General features: G+C 33.1%; 1 protein-coding gene across 3 annotated transcripts in view; it reads left to right on the top strand.

Annotated features, from left to right (window-relative positions):
- The window catches only part of LOC113369817 (inter-alpha-trypsin inhibitor heavy chain H4-like), a 79,082-nt gene extending 68,884 nt beyond the window's left edge, over positions 1-10,198 (top strand). For 2 of the 3 annotated variants that reach the window (XM_026610392.1, XM_026610391.1), the window contains exons 21-22: positions 9,562-9,698; positions 9,952-10,198. In XM_026610392.1, coding sequence (XP_026466177.1) covers positions 9,562-9,698; positions 9,952-10,006 — 192 coding nt within the window. In that variant the 3' untranslated portion in view covers positions 10,007-10,198. The remainder of the gene's footprint in view (positions 1-9,561; positions 9,699-9,951) is intronic. The other variant, XM_026610393.1, reaches the window with a different exon arrangement.
- Positions 10,199-15,154: the final 4,956 nt, after the last annotated feature.

Here is a 15,154-nt window from a genome sequence, read left to right as displayed (position 1 = left end):
CTGTAAAATCAATATCTCTTTCAGATTTTAGTGGTAAGTTGCATTCCAGATTATTGTCCAGAATATTTCCAAATTTGCTCCAATTGGTATACTTATTTGTGAGGTGAAGGTTGAGGTTACAGATTGGTTCAGTATTGCTAAAATATACAATTACCGGAGAGTGATCTGAAGACAAGTCCAAGCTTGAGTACGCTTTCAAGTTTCTTTCTGGAATACCTTTGCAAATGAAGAAATCTAGTAAATCTGGTTTTTTATGCATGTCGCTTGGCCAGTAGGTAGGTTCTCCTGTCAATATTGGTGTTGAGTTGTTGGAGTTAATTAAGTTGAAGAGTTCTCGTCCTCTGGAATTGCATAGTCTTGAACCCCAGTGAGTATGCTTGGCATTATAGTCCCCTGCTACTATGTATTTATTTCCAAGACCGTTGAAAAACGTTTCAAAGTCTCATGTTTAGGCAGGCAGTAGACTGATGCAATTGTAGTATTACTTTGAGGAAATTCTACAGAAATGATGGTTGCTTGCAGGAAATCATTACAGACAGGTTCCATTAGATAATGTTTGATTTTAGATTTCATTAAAATGGCTCCGTGTGCTCTATCGTCAGGATGCCTGGTGCTGTAAGTGGTATAGAATCGAATATTAAAATAACTTCTGCTCGTAAAATGAGTTTCTGAAATTAGCATTATATCAATGTCATTGCTTAGAAGAAATTGTTTGAGCTCTTGATGATGTTGAGCTAGACCGTTGGCGTTCCATGTGCACAATTTATTCTTTATTATTTTATTCACTAAAGACTTGTGATTATATTGAGCACAGTGCCGATTTGGTTCATTAACGTTTTCATCATATTTTTTAATTCATGTATGTCACTTTGTTGATTGGCTTGTTGATGGTTTGTAGGTTGTTCTGAATTGTCTTGTTGGCATGTAATATTATTATCTATTTTCTGTGAGTTTCTTGTTATTTCTGAGAAGGAGACGTTTGCACGTACGAAGGAGTGGCTCGTATTAACGGGATTTTTGAGGGGAGTCTGACTTCTTCTGACTTCTAACGGGACTTTTGAGGGGAGTCTGACTTCTAATGGTGGAAATTTACGAAGTTGTTCTTGTTGATAAATAGCACATCCTTTATAGCTTGCGGGATGGTTTCCTCCACAAAGTGCGCATTTTACGTTTTGGTTGACAGGATCTCTCCACGAACAATCTTTAGTAAAGTGTTTTCCGGCGCATTTTACACAACGCGCTGTGCGTGTACAGTAATTTTTTGTGTGCCCTAAACTTTGGCATCTTGTACATTGTGGCACTTCTCGAGTAGGTCTGTTTGCTTCTATAGAAACCTTGGTTCTATAAAGAAAGTCAATGGAATAAATATCTTTGTTATTTTTCTGTTGTTCCAATTTCATCACAAAGATATTTATTGGGTATCCTGTGTATCTATGTTTTAAGTTGTAAATTCTTAAAACATTGTGACCCTTCTCACTTATTTCTTGTTTTAGCATTGCTACATCAGTGCTATGATGTACATTTTTTATTACAACTTTGAAAGATCGCTGTGACTTTGTTTGATATGAATGTAGTTCAGTTCCTATTTCTTTCAAATGTTTTAGTACGGTGTTATACGTCTGTGGATCCTTTGTGTTAACTTTAACTTGCTGCAGTCCAGTTGGTTTGTAAGAATATTTGTCCTTGGCGTGTAATTCTAATAATTCGATGAGAGGCTTGATGTCGTCAACACCGTAGACAAAGATTGGTGGTGGATTAATTGTCTTTTCTACTGGTTCAACACTAGAAGGCGCGTATTGCAGAGTGTCATAATAATTCTTTGTGGGCACTGAGTTTAACCAGTAGTCTTTCAAGGTAACCTTTTTCGTTGTTGCTTCGTTGCAGTAATTTTCCTGTCTTCTTTTATTTGTAACGGTTGTCCATCCCTGGCCTTGATCAACATCATTCATATTTCTATTGATTGGTTCAGGAGTTGTGTGTACTTCGGTATTCTGATTGACGTTATTGTTAATGTGTTGATACGCCGTGTAATCTTTACCGGCGGTATTTATATGCACTGGGTCACTGACATTTTTAATTGTTTTTATGTTAATTCTTTCACTTGAGTTGTCACTTAGGTCCATTTCACTATCAATATTGTCATATTCCTTGTGATTCACAGTGTTCATTGCTTGCGCAATTGATTCGCCAACAGTTGAACAGCTAACCAAACTTACGTCTGGTGGTCGGCCGTTGGGTTGAACAAACTCTCTTGATTGCATGACTCACTTTAACATATAACGCACTTATTTTAACACGACTGATATCACCAATACTTTTTAAAATGAAATTATAAAAAGAATAAATAAAAATGTATATGGATCTCTACACATGTATAACCGTGGATTATGGATGACTTCCCAATAAATTATTTGCTCGAGAGCTCGCGTGACACGTCCGTTCGGGTCGAGGGCTCGACGAGAACTGACCATTTCGAAGATACGAAGCAAAAAGTGCAAATAGCAATCAGAACTTTACGTCCTGAATCTGCTCCTTTTATCCATCCATATTTGATTACTTCATTATTAAAATTTATCTAATAGGGTTGACTTATTATTATACTTCTCGAAAGAGAAGTTTATGTATTCGCCCATAAATCGGAGTTGCTAATTTTATGTTTTCTCGATGTTTCAAGCCATTCTGAATCGAATGAGACCAAATCTGGAAAAAGTATGTGTGCGTGTATTTATGTATGGCTGTGTGTATGTATGTGAGCCGATTTTTGATATTTTCTCGAAAAGGGCAGGATACATTTTAAAAGTCTAAAGTCATTCGTTGTTACCCTTTGTGCGACGATTGACTGAACCGTTTCTTTATAATTATGAGCAGAGTGAAAAATTTTGTCCACGTTTTAACCCGCAAACTTGAGCCGATAACTTTGTTTCTTTTTTGAAAATATAAATTTTTTTTTGCAAAGCAATGTTAGCTATATTTGTACTTATTATTAAAATTCCGTATGTGCAATGATCATTTTTCACTACTAAATAGCATATTTTTTTAACCTTTTTCTGGATTTTGCAACCGCTGAACCTGCCTTCTCAAAAATCGTTTAATTTTTCATCTTGTAAATATAAGTAAAATGTTTTATCCAAAATGGACGCATGGTTCTTTCAAAAACCGAATTTTCATTTTTGACACTGACCCGTATCTTTAAAATGGCTGAACCTGCCCTCGCCAAAAACTAATCATCACGTCTCCCTATTAGTAGGAATCAATTGCTTTTTGAATCATTCAAATCGGTCGATCCGTGCTCTCGGAATCGCGGACAAAAATTAGTATTCGAACATCAATTGAAAATTGCAGTGTTTATTCTTTGGTCTAAAGCAAAAATTTTAATTTTGAAATAAGCGGTTATATATTATTTAAACATCGAAGTTTATAATATTAAATACTCATTATTTACATCCAAACACACACACACGAATATTCATTTTTTCTAAGGTATGCCAAAATGTTTAGGAATCTTTGAAACTTAAAGATATGCAAAAAAATATATTTTCGATTTTTTGGCGATTACTATAACCTACCACACGAGAAGTTAAAAACGAAAACAAAATTTGTACTGTTTAGTAATTTTTTTATAAAATAATCTGATAATTTGATGTGCATATGTCCATTCATCATTTTTTATCACAAAATGGCACTTTTTGGTTCACCAAAAACGCTGACCTTTCCATCGCAAACATTTAGTCAATGCGAATAAAATGGCGTTTTAAATTTTTCAATCAGATAGAGAACGGGGCTTTCTAAAAAATGAATTGTCATTTTTTTATCATTTTGCCCCCTATTCCGAAATGGGTGAACCCGTCTCACCAAAAACTAATCAGCACATCTTTCCAACAATTGAATTGAATCATTCAAATCGGTTGGCTCGTCTCGAAATCGTCGACAAAAAATTATAACTGCAAAAACACATGCATATATCAATCTTTTCTAAGGTATGCCAAAATGTTCAGAAGATTTAGAAACGTAAAGATTTCTTAAAAACAATTTCCTTGTTTCGAATTACTATAACTTAATTTCTCCGTTAAGTGAATGCCAATAGTCGTCAAAAATGATCGACATATGATGGACATAAGCAAACCAAAATGTTAGATATTTTAATTTAGGATTTAGTTTTATCCTATAGAATTTATTTCGAAAATTAACGTAATAACAATTAATATATTATGTTAATTCGCCCTGGTTTTATTTATTACCGAAAATTAAATAAGAAACAAAAGAACAATTTTTAAAGCGTTTTACATGTGAGATTTACCTTAACAAAGTTACAAAAAATGAATAAAGCTTCAATATTTCTCCACAAAATTTTTTATCATTTTGATAATTTCCATTTTAAACATAATACATTAATAAAAATATCAATGTGGCACCCTCGAAAAATAAGTTTGATTAGAAAACAAATAAAATTATATTTCTTAGAAAATTAACAGTAAATTTTATAAAAACAGATTGGGATAAATCTTTAAAATAATTTGCCTTGACAATTCTTCGGTTTTAAAATTTTGACATTCTGAAAAATTTGTCGCCCCCCAAATTGTGCCGCCCTAGGCCCGGGCCGGGCACTGTTGACGCCTATGTGATCACATAACTACACAGCATACTTTGAGCTACGCCGATGTGAACGTCGTATCTAGCAACCTGTAGTTAGTTTATGTTTTCGGAAGCGAATAAATATTTCTCTCTGATTTTTGTTTCCGCGATTATTGTCGAAAAAATCATTTGATATCAAAATCGTACATCAAATTAGTTTCTTTGTAAAGTCTCTAGTTATCAATAAACTCCCATTATCATCGCGCTAATATAGTGTCACTTACTGTTTCATTTCAAAATATACTTAATTAATATTGAATGGCCCATTTTTTGCTATATATATATTAAATGGTAGAGTCTTGGATTTGTGTATATTTTGTAGAGTTTCGAACAAGAATCCAAAAGTAATAAAAAATAAGAAAAGTTTTTTAATAAACAATTTTTTTCTTTATTTATTTATTTACTGTCGACGTTTCGGAACTAGGTACGTTCCATCTTCAGGACATCTGTCAAGAAACATGATCTTGATGAGATTTAAGCAAACAATATGTTTAAGAAAAGAAAATGGATTTTTTAAAAATAATAAATTAGTTCAAAAAATAATAATGTACAGAAATATGATAATATGATCAAAATGAAAATGATAAAAATAAATGAGTGGATTATCTAACAGGATATTAAAAATGATAAAAAAAATTCTTGAAAGTTATGGAAAATTTTAAGAAAAGGTTAATGACAAAATTGAATTAATTACCTGCATGTTTGAATATACGTTAGCACTTTTTCACTAAACACGATTTTAACAAAAAATGAATTTATGAGTTATTTTTCAGCCGAGTAGGTAAATTTTGTAAATCAAAATTACTATAAGTTTTGTCTTTTTTAAAATCATTGTTTGAAAATACAAACAATATTGTTCCCTCGATGTTATGAGATCGGCTGTTGGAAACGAACTAACTAAATCTGAGTCATACGCAACACGTGTAAACACTTGAGAACTGTGAGATTGCATGTGTGTGTTTTTATATGTTAGGATGTGAATACTTAAATTATTGATCTTATCTTATTCTTATGAATGTTTCTAATAGTGTCAACATTAGATCAGATCACAACCTATTACATGATTCATATTTAAAGTTTTTACACTTTTTGACAAACAATTAATATCGACTTTCATTTAAGATCAATGATTTAAGTATTCACATCCTGTCAGCATCACTTCAAAATAATGCTTGAGGTAATTCTGCGTCTTAATGTCTCTTCCACATCGTCCCGCACAGCACCAAATCGCGGGCACACGAAAAACACATGCTCAGCATCTTCGATTTCGCTCAAACAATATGGGCAATCCGGCGAGCTATCGTGCTTGAAGCGGTGTAGGTAGGCTCGAAAACAGCCGTGCCCAGATAGCATTTGCTTAGTATAATAATTTACTTCTCTTACGTATGCAAATCGGACGGTAGGATGATGTTTCATCTGGTAGTTTTTTTTCCTTTGGGAAGAAGCACTAATTTTTTCATGGAAAAACCCCTTCATTCGGACATGTATTATAGGCATTAAGAAACATTGTCGGAGATATCATAATTGATGTTTTTATGGCAATATTATGAATTCCATCTAATCTCGGTGTCTTACTATTTCCAACCCGAGGACAAGCTTCCAACAGTTCTTGCAGTGTTATAGGTTCCATTATCCAGTTCCATTATCCAGTTCTACATGTGTTACCTGGTAGTTTAAATTAAGTTGTCGTAGAAATAAAGTAGTTATTTAATCAATAATCGTGGGCAATCTTATAAGGCTTTTGAGCATAACAATCTTATAAGGCCTTTCCCATGGGTTTTCCTCGACCTTATCCAGAAGTTCTTTCCAGCACCCAATTTTATTATCTTTGCTTTATTTAGTTGCCGACGTGCCTGTTTGTATTTCACTACCAGTTGTGCAGAAATTGTGAGACTATATCTTCGCTGAGAGATCTTTCTTTTCTTGTGGCACTCTTTACGAAGAGAGCTGATTTCTTCAGTCCACCAATGCATAGATTGTCTTTGATTTATGCCATGCTTACGAGTCATTCTGATATCACAGACTTCGGTTATTCTCTCCACCAGCTCTCCAGTATGCTCATCTGCGTATTCTGAAATTATAGGCTTGCAATTTAAGGCAACTCTCATGGCGCTTTCATCAAAAAATTTTATTTTCTCCCCAGACTTTAGATATCTTCACATGTCTTCTAATATTTCTATTTGTTGATATTTTCTAGGTGATTGCATTGTGGTCACTAGCAGTGAAATACCTAGTACTTCCCACTTGAAATTTCCTCTGACGAGGCTATTGCTAACAAAAGTAAGGTCTAATATTGAGCTTGCACTGCTCTTGACAAAGGTTGGCTTATCACCGCTATTTATTAAAACACCATCAAGTGCATTAAAGGCCTCTAAAAGTACTTTACCTCTTTCATTAGTCTTCCTACTTCCCCAGTCAATGGTTATCGCTACGGGGTGGTGTCGTTTTGCATCCTCTAAAAGACGATCTAAAAAATCAACAAAATCTGGCAAAGAAAGACTAGGTGGAGCGTAACAGCTGTATAAATGTATGCCATCTAATGATGCTGCTACAAATCCACCGTTGCTATTGTTAACAACATTCTGGAAACCACCAGTTAACTGCTTTGGTGATACTGTTCGTTTCCTATGACCAATCAGTTAGTTGTTTGTAAGGTTGTGATAAGAGGGCAACATCAATTTTCATATCACTTACCGTCTGCATAAGCAAGTCGTGTGTAGCCTCATATTATTTTCATGCTTTTGCGTTCATTATTTTCTCCATGGCCTCCCTATATACAGGGCATTTGTGAATGCCGGCATGATGTGCTACATTTTCAGAATTTTCATTTTCAGCGCATAGAACACATTTTGCTGCATTTATACATTTGGCTATTTTGTGACCTTTTTGTCCACATCTAATACATAGATTGGTTCGATTCACTTCGTTCTTGCACTGTGAACCATAATGTCCGAATAGCCAGCATTTAAAGCATCGGATTGGTTTCTTGATGGTTTTAATTCGGCAGTTGACCCATCCAATTCTTATTTTGCTACTTGCTCTGAGCAGATCGTGTACAATTGCCGCTGGAAGAGCTACAGTAGCAATCTGGGTACCTCTGTATGCCTTACGAATCTTATTTGTTCTCTGCAGGCTCTTCCGGTTGCTTTTTGTAGTACTGACTGAATATTAATTTTTGAGGTTTCATCATCAATATCCCTTATTTCCATAGTTTCTTGGTGCTCCTTATAAATAACTTCGGCCTCACCTTTAACACACCTGCAATAATCTGTTGTAGTCCTTGGCCTTTGTCCGCACTTTTCTTGGAAATGGTTATCAATAAGTCTCCATTTCTGGTTTTATTTTTTTGTCTACTGTCATATTTACCTGATCATCATCGACATCATGCTTGATGCGACGTAAGGTTTTGGAAAAATTATCTTTTTCGGTAGGCCGGATCAATAAGGCATTTGGTTTTGAAAAAAATTTTATCATTTTATGGTTAGAGTCCTGTTCTGACAGATGTACCCTTGCTTCCTTTTTTTCTGTTTTCTCGGCTGAACTTTATGCCAGTCATTTACCTCGATTTGTTCTTTATTACATATTTCTATGATCGACTGACGTCTTGGCAAACCATTTTTGTTATTAACCTGACTATTTCTCATGTGTTGTGAGTTTCGGTTTCTTGTGGCTTCGCTTGTGTCCTGTGGTATGCTTTGTTCTATAGGGGCTGTTTCACCACTTTGTAGTTCATTTATTAGAAAATTTTGTTTGTGTGTGTGTGCGCGGATACAAATTTTCGTCGACGATTTCGGAAACACGGTTCAACCGTTTTCAATTATTCAAAAAACATTCGATTGCTGTTGATAAGGAGACGTGCTGATTAATTTTTGGCATAGGCAGATCTAGCCATTTCGAAGATACGGGGCAAAAAGTGCTACAAACAGTAACTCAGTTTTTAACAGAACGGATTTTAATAATTCAAAAAACATTCTACTTGTATTGAAAAGAAGAACAACAGATTAAATTTTTGGGAATGCAGGTCTAGCGGTTATGGACTCTCGATAAAAATAAATTAAAAAAATGCCTTTCGGCGGTCAAAAATGATCATTAGACATATGCACATCAAATTATCAGATATTTTATAGAGATTTCAATAATGTGTACACATTATGTGTAGTTTTTTTTGGGTTCTATACTAAGATTTTTAATTTTAAAATTCACGTATATAGTTCAAACAAATGTCCTCGACATTTTCGACAGTATGGAATAACCGATTTGAATAATTTAAAAAACATTCGCTTCATATTGATAATGAGACGTGCTGATTAGTTTTTCGTGGAGGCAGGTCTAGCCCTTCCGAAGATATGGGGCAAAAAATGCCAAATACGGTAACTCAGTTTTTAAGAGAAGGGAGCGTCCGATTTTAAAATTCAAAAAACATTTTACTTGTATTGACAAAATGAAAAAGTGATTAAATTTTCGGGAAAGCAGGTCCAGCGATTATGGACTTTCAATAAAAATAATTTAAAAAAATGTCATTTGGCAGTCAAATATGTTTATTGGACATATGTACATCAAATTATAAGATATTTTATAGAGATTTTAATAATATGTACACATTTTGTGTAAATTTCTTGGTTGTAAACATTTTAATTATGTGCGGAAAGTGATTTTTTCTTAAGCAGGCACTTTCAATAAAAATAATTTAAAAAAATGTCATTTGGCAGTCAAATATGTTTATTGGACATATGTACATCAAATTATAAGATATTTTATAGAGATTTTAATAATATGTACACATTTTGTGTAAATTTTCTTGGGTTGTACCAACATTTTTAATTATGTGCGGAAAGTTTCAGCAATTTTTCTTAAGGCACCCCACTAGTTTAGTGATCAATTATTTTTAGTTTATTAACTAACTAATGGTTTAATAAACTAAAATTTCAGCTGCCTAGTCAACCAGAATGCGATAATGCTGTAAGCAGTGGCTCCGGAAAGTGCGTTCCATTATTATATTGCCCCGGCGCTCAAAATCAGATAATAAGCTTAGATATCTATCGGAAATTTTTCTGTACCGTGGAAGGGTAAGTCAATACGGTGTAAATTTAATCATATATTTTAGAATATGAATATATTATAGGATTTTTGCACTACAAAATTGCACGCACTCTTTATACACGCTGCGTGAGTCGAACGCGGAGACTATGTTTATAAAAATCTCTCACCTATTATATTTATAGTAAGATTTTGTTAGTTATTTTATGGATATAACATTTAGGAAATTATGTATTTCTAATTAAGATGGTTAGTAATATTAATGTGATTTATTTGCTTTAGATTTGCTGGGGTGTGCTGCGATGAAAACAACCGACAGACGGATTCTTTGCCGTGATGAAAGCAACCACAAATATCACTCAATTTTGTTTAAATAAAATTATAAAAGTAGCAGTACCTAGGATAGGTATAGAAATAAGAAATGCATTGATGCACTATCTACTTAAAAAAATTCATTCAATTATTACATATATTTTATTAATACAATTATAAATTTATTATTTATTTTCAATATTATTCTTTACAGTAATCTAAATTAAAATCGCTTGTCGTACAGGCGAGTTTTATTAGCGAATAAAATTGTATCATTATCACACATAAAACTTTTGACTAGAATGTCATATATCCAAATGTTTTTCCAACGTTATTTTCTACAAAATTACTGTAGGTTATCAACTTAGGAAATTATCATATGAACTACAATAAAAAAACAATATAAACTTACCCGAAAAGAATAATTTTTACTGGTGTTTTTAGATTTAAATGTAAGTTAGAATTACTAGTATGTATTTTTTTTGTGCAATAAGACTTTATAAAATAACTTTAAGTATTCTTTATACAATAAGAGAAATATATTTGTAATTTTACACAAACATTTTTTACATAAAATATTATTAATAAGTAATATGACGATGTACGATCGCGTTATGAGTTTTCTAATGTAAAATCCAGGTCCTTATTACTACGAAAAATACTTCGGGCGAACATTACTTCTAATAAAATTACAAATATACAAACTAAAATCCGGTGTTGTTCTAATATTTTTTTGCCGGAACGCTAAAATTTAAAAACCGGTTCAAAAACCTGATCTCATATTTGTTCCGTTCGAAAAGGAAAGAAACAAGAATTATTACAAAACCCATTTTGTGCACGCATGTATGTTTATTGCAATAATATGAACATTTCATGAAAACTATTTGAATTATAATTTATAAAATTCACTTATTAAATCATTTTCTGAACCTAGCGATTTTTTCCCCGAAGGAGAAGTTTATGTTTTCACAATAAAATTCGATTCGCTAATTAACTTCCCGTAGGGTATGTTATTGTAATGGGCCGAAAATCGGAATTGAAAATTTTTACATTTCTCGACGTTTTGAAGGTTTCTGAACGTTTTGGCATACTTCAGAAAAAATGGATGTGTGTGTGTGTATGTATGTATGGATACAAATTTCCAGTCACGTTTTCAGGCGCACGGATCAACCGATTTGAATGGTTCAAAAAACATTCGATTCCTATTGATAGGGAAAAGAGCTGATTAGTTTTTGGCGAAGGCAGGTCCAGCCATTTCGGAGATACGGAGCAACGAGTGCAGAAAATAGAAATCGCCTTTTTGAGAGAACGGAGTATCCGATTTGAATGATCTAAAAAACATTCAATTAGTAATGATTGTGAGAAGTGTTTATTAGGTTTTGTCTTTTTTTTTAGTTTTTTTGTATATCGAAAATAATTACAATAATGTTACAATATTTATAATAATCTATTTGAAAACATTCAGTATTCCTCGAACATTTTGTTACGGTGCGGGAAGTTCCAGCAATTTGCCTTAAGGCACGATGCCATACACGCCACTAGTTTTATGTTTTTCGACGTTTCAAGCAAATTTGGAAAAAGTATGTGTGTGTATGTATATGCGTGTATGTGAACAGATTTTTTGCCGTAAATCGAAGTTTTCTCAAAAACGACTAGTCCGATTTCAAAAATTTAAAAGCCATTCGATGTATCTCTATGAGGACTAGAATTTTTCAATCTTGCGCGACGATCAGCCAAGCCGTTTCTTTGAAAACCGCATTAAAGTGAAAAAAAATTCTTTCACGTTTCAACCCGCAATTCTAAATCGATTTTGAAAATTCAAAAACTGTTTGGAAGATATTGGTTGGGAATCGTACTGATTAGTTTTTGGTAAAAATCGGCCGGGCCGTTTTCTTGTAATAAAAGTGTTAAAAAAACTTTTTTCGACGGTTTTTATGAATTTTTTTTTTCGAGAAGGCATTTGCGTCTTCCAATATCCATGATATTGGAATATGTGGGAGTTTGGTAGGTCGCGTCAATTTTAGTAAGCGACGGAAAAAAAATGTGTTTTATTAATTGTGATAAATGAAATTATAATAATAACATAAAAGATAAAAGATTGCACTTATTTTTATATTTATATTTTTAATTAAAGATGATTTTTGTTAAATTTGGCCAAACAAGTTAGAGCATGAACAATCCGCTGAAGTTGGGTTTTCCTTTTTAGATACAAGAATGTCGATTTCTGATTCCGAGCATTTACAACAATCGATTGATTGCCCACATTTGCAGCATTTACAATATTGATCACCCAGTGCTTCATGAAGCTTCATTTTGTTGCTTTTATTGTTTTTAGAATTACATTCCATAAGCTTCCTCTCTGCTTTGCACGATTTAACGCGCATCTTTAGTAAACATTTTTCTTGTTTTTGTTCGAGCTTCATTTGCTTTTTTCTTTGTTTTTCTTCCTTTCTTTTAATTTTTTTGCATTTCTTTAACTGCTTCTTGTCTAGCTTACAACAAATAACATTGCTCTCTAAACGCTGCAAACATTGTTGCACCAACTGCTTTAGACACTCTATATCAGCTTTTTGTAGTTCCAAAGTTTTGGATACCTGGTTCAATTCCTGAATGCTCGATTCATCATTTTTAATCTTGACGCCGTTAGAAGTACATTTTCTAATTTTGGAGGCACATGATGAAGACTTTCGAGTCGATTTAGAATAGTCTAGTTCTTGGGAAGAATTGTTGTAAGGACGATCAATACAGCATTCGCTTCTACGTTCATGTAATTGAGTTTCGATCATTTTAGGATTACTTATTGATTTTCTGCACATTTTTGTATTTGGTGTGTTTGTAGATACTGGTATGTCTTCACACATGTCTAAATCGGCTACTTTTCGATTGGATGTTGTTTTACAATAATCTTCTTCGCATTTTTTGTGCAACTTTTGAGATCTGAATCTTACATCGCTCGATGATTTGCTTAAGTCTGTATGCTTTTTACAACAAACTTTACGGCATAATTTTTTTGAAGGATGTTTTTGAAAGCATACATTCACACTTGTTGATTTTTTAGGACATAAATTGCTTATATTTTCACATGACGATATCTTTACGGTTAGATTTTTTGCAACACATGCCCGACATATAGATGATTTTCCGCACTGTGGTTTTTTCTTCTTGCATAACTTACTATTCGATGATTGTTTTGTTGTCAGATTGATGCTATGTGCGCATGACTCTTTACCGCATAAACTTGTATTAGAACATTGTTTATTCATATATCTTTTACAAGCTAAATGCCTTTCTTCATTTAGTTTTCTAGGTTGATGAAAATAAGCTGAAATTCTTTTAAATAAAGTTGAAATGTGAGATGGGCATTTTTCAGTTGCGGATAATGTACAAATATCAGCAGGAGGTCTCGATGGGACATAACATCTTTCAGGTTTCTGATCATGCAACGTTTGATTTCTATTGAATCCAGAATCTATTTCTGGAGGGCAATATGTGGATTTTTCATTACCATCAAATCTTACACTATATGGCTTGACATCGGTCGGACTCTGCCACTCTATGTATGAAGTCGATTTGTCAATACATTTGAATTGATCTTTTGATCTTTGTTTTCTTCGTCTTTTACATGTCGATCTAGAAGGCTTGTTTTCTTCACAATCACTCCTATCTGATTGTTCACAAACTGTTTGTGTTTCCATGGGTTCACAAGACTCTGAACAAGCAAGCGAAGTAGGATTCGGTCGTTGACACCTAGAGCGTTTTCTTTGACGATCTGCCTCATTGTCTTTTATTTCTTGTAGTTTAATTTCTAATTCGCTCAATCTTTTATTAAGCTCATTAACGTGTGACGAAACAGGCTCACCGCAATTTTTGCGTTTCATACTCCGAATAATATCATACAAGTTGAAACTGGTGAAAGTGGGTGTGTGCTGTGTCGTTGTTTGTTGCGAATCCTCGAATCGTATGGACACTTTTATATTTTCAGGCATTCTGAAATTGAATATACTTGTGTTAGTAAAGTGAATGTATTATATATATATATATATATATATATATATATATATATATATATATATATATATATATATATATATATGCCAAACTCCCACACACTCACACACACACACACATATATATCTTCTATATATATAAAAATAAGTCGGGTTTTCATTCCTGACGAAATAACTCCAGAACGCACGAACCGATTTCGACAATTTTGCATTCGCTGGAAAGGTCTTGGGTTCCGCAAGGTTTATAGCTAAGAAAATTAGTGGTACATGGCATCGTGCCCTAATGCAAATTGCTGGAACTTCATGCACCGTAATTAAAAATTCGAGTAATAAAAATAATCAACAATTGTTTTAAATAATTTTAACTGGATTATCTTCTATTATTATATATATAAAAATAAGTCGGGTTTTCCTTCCTGACGAAATAACTCCAGAACGCACGAACCGATTTCGACAATTTTGCATTCGTTCGAAAGGTCTCGGGCTTCACAAGGTTTATAGCTAAGAAAATTAGTGGTGCATGGCATCGTGCTCTAATGCAAATTGCTGGAACTTCACGCACCGTAACTAAAAATTCGAGTAATAAAAATAATCAATAATTGTTTTAAATAATTGCGAATAGATTATCTTCTATATATATAAAAATAAGTCGGGTTTTCCTTCCTTATCAAATCTTTCATTTTCAAATATAAAACAAACAAAAAAATCCTTCATCTTTCTCACGAAACCATCTGGTGGCGAAACGGAGTTCGTCGGGTTTGCTAGTATATTATATATATATATATATATATATATATATCACCGGTGAATGTGCACATTGAATACTAGCTGACCCGACAGACGGTGTTCTGTACCCACGTCTACAATTTTACAATATTTTATACTAATATTTACTGCTTAGTTAAAAATAATAATTACTGTTTTTTGAATTACTATTTACACCAATATATGAGTGATGTTGAATGTAGAACTGTTTCAAATAAAATGATTCTTCTCAATTCCCACAGTTAACACTTTAATTATTCATTTAACAAATATTAAAAAATGTTCAATAAAATTGTATATTAAAATTATACACTGCGATTTATAGAATATATATGCGGCATAATACTATATAGCATAACTTTGTTGATCGTGAGTTGAATAGAGCACATGTGAACAGGATT

This window comes from Ctenocephalides felis, unplaced genomic scaffold, assembly GCF_003426905.1.
Source record: "Ctenocephalides felis isolate EL2017-DRISC unplaced genomic scaffold, ASM342690v1 CF-g0.4_SCAFFOLD_01492, whole genome shotgun sequence".
NCBI lineage: Eukaryota > Metazoa > Arthropoda > Insecta > Siphonaptera > Pulicidae > Ctenocephalides > Ctenocephalides felis.
This window is presented reverse-complemented; position numbering and strand designations above follow the sequence as displayed.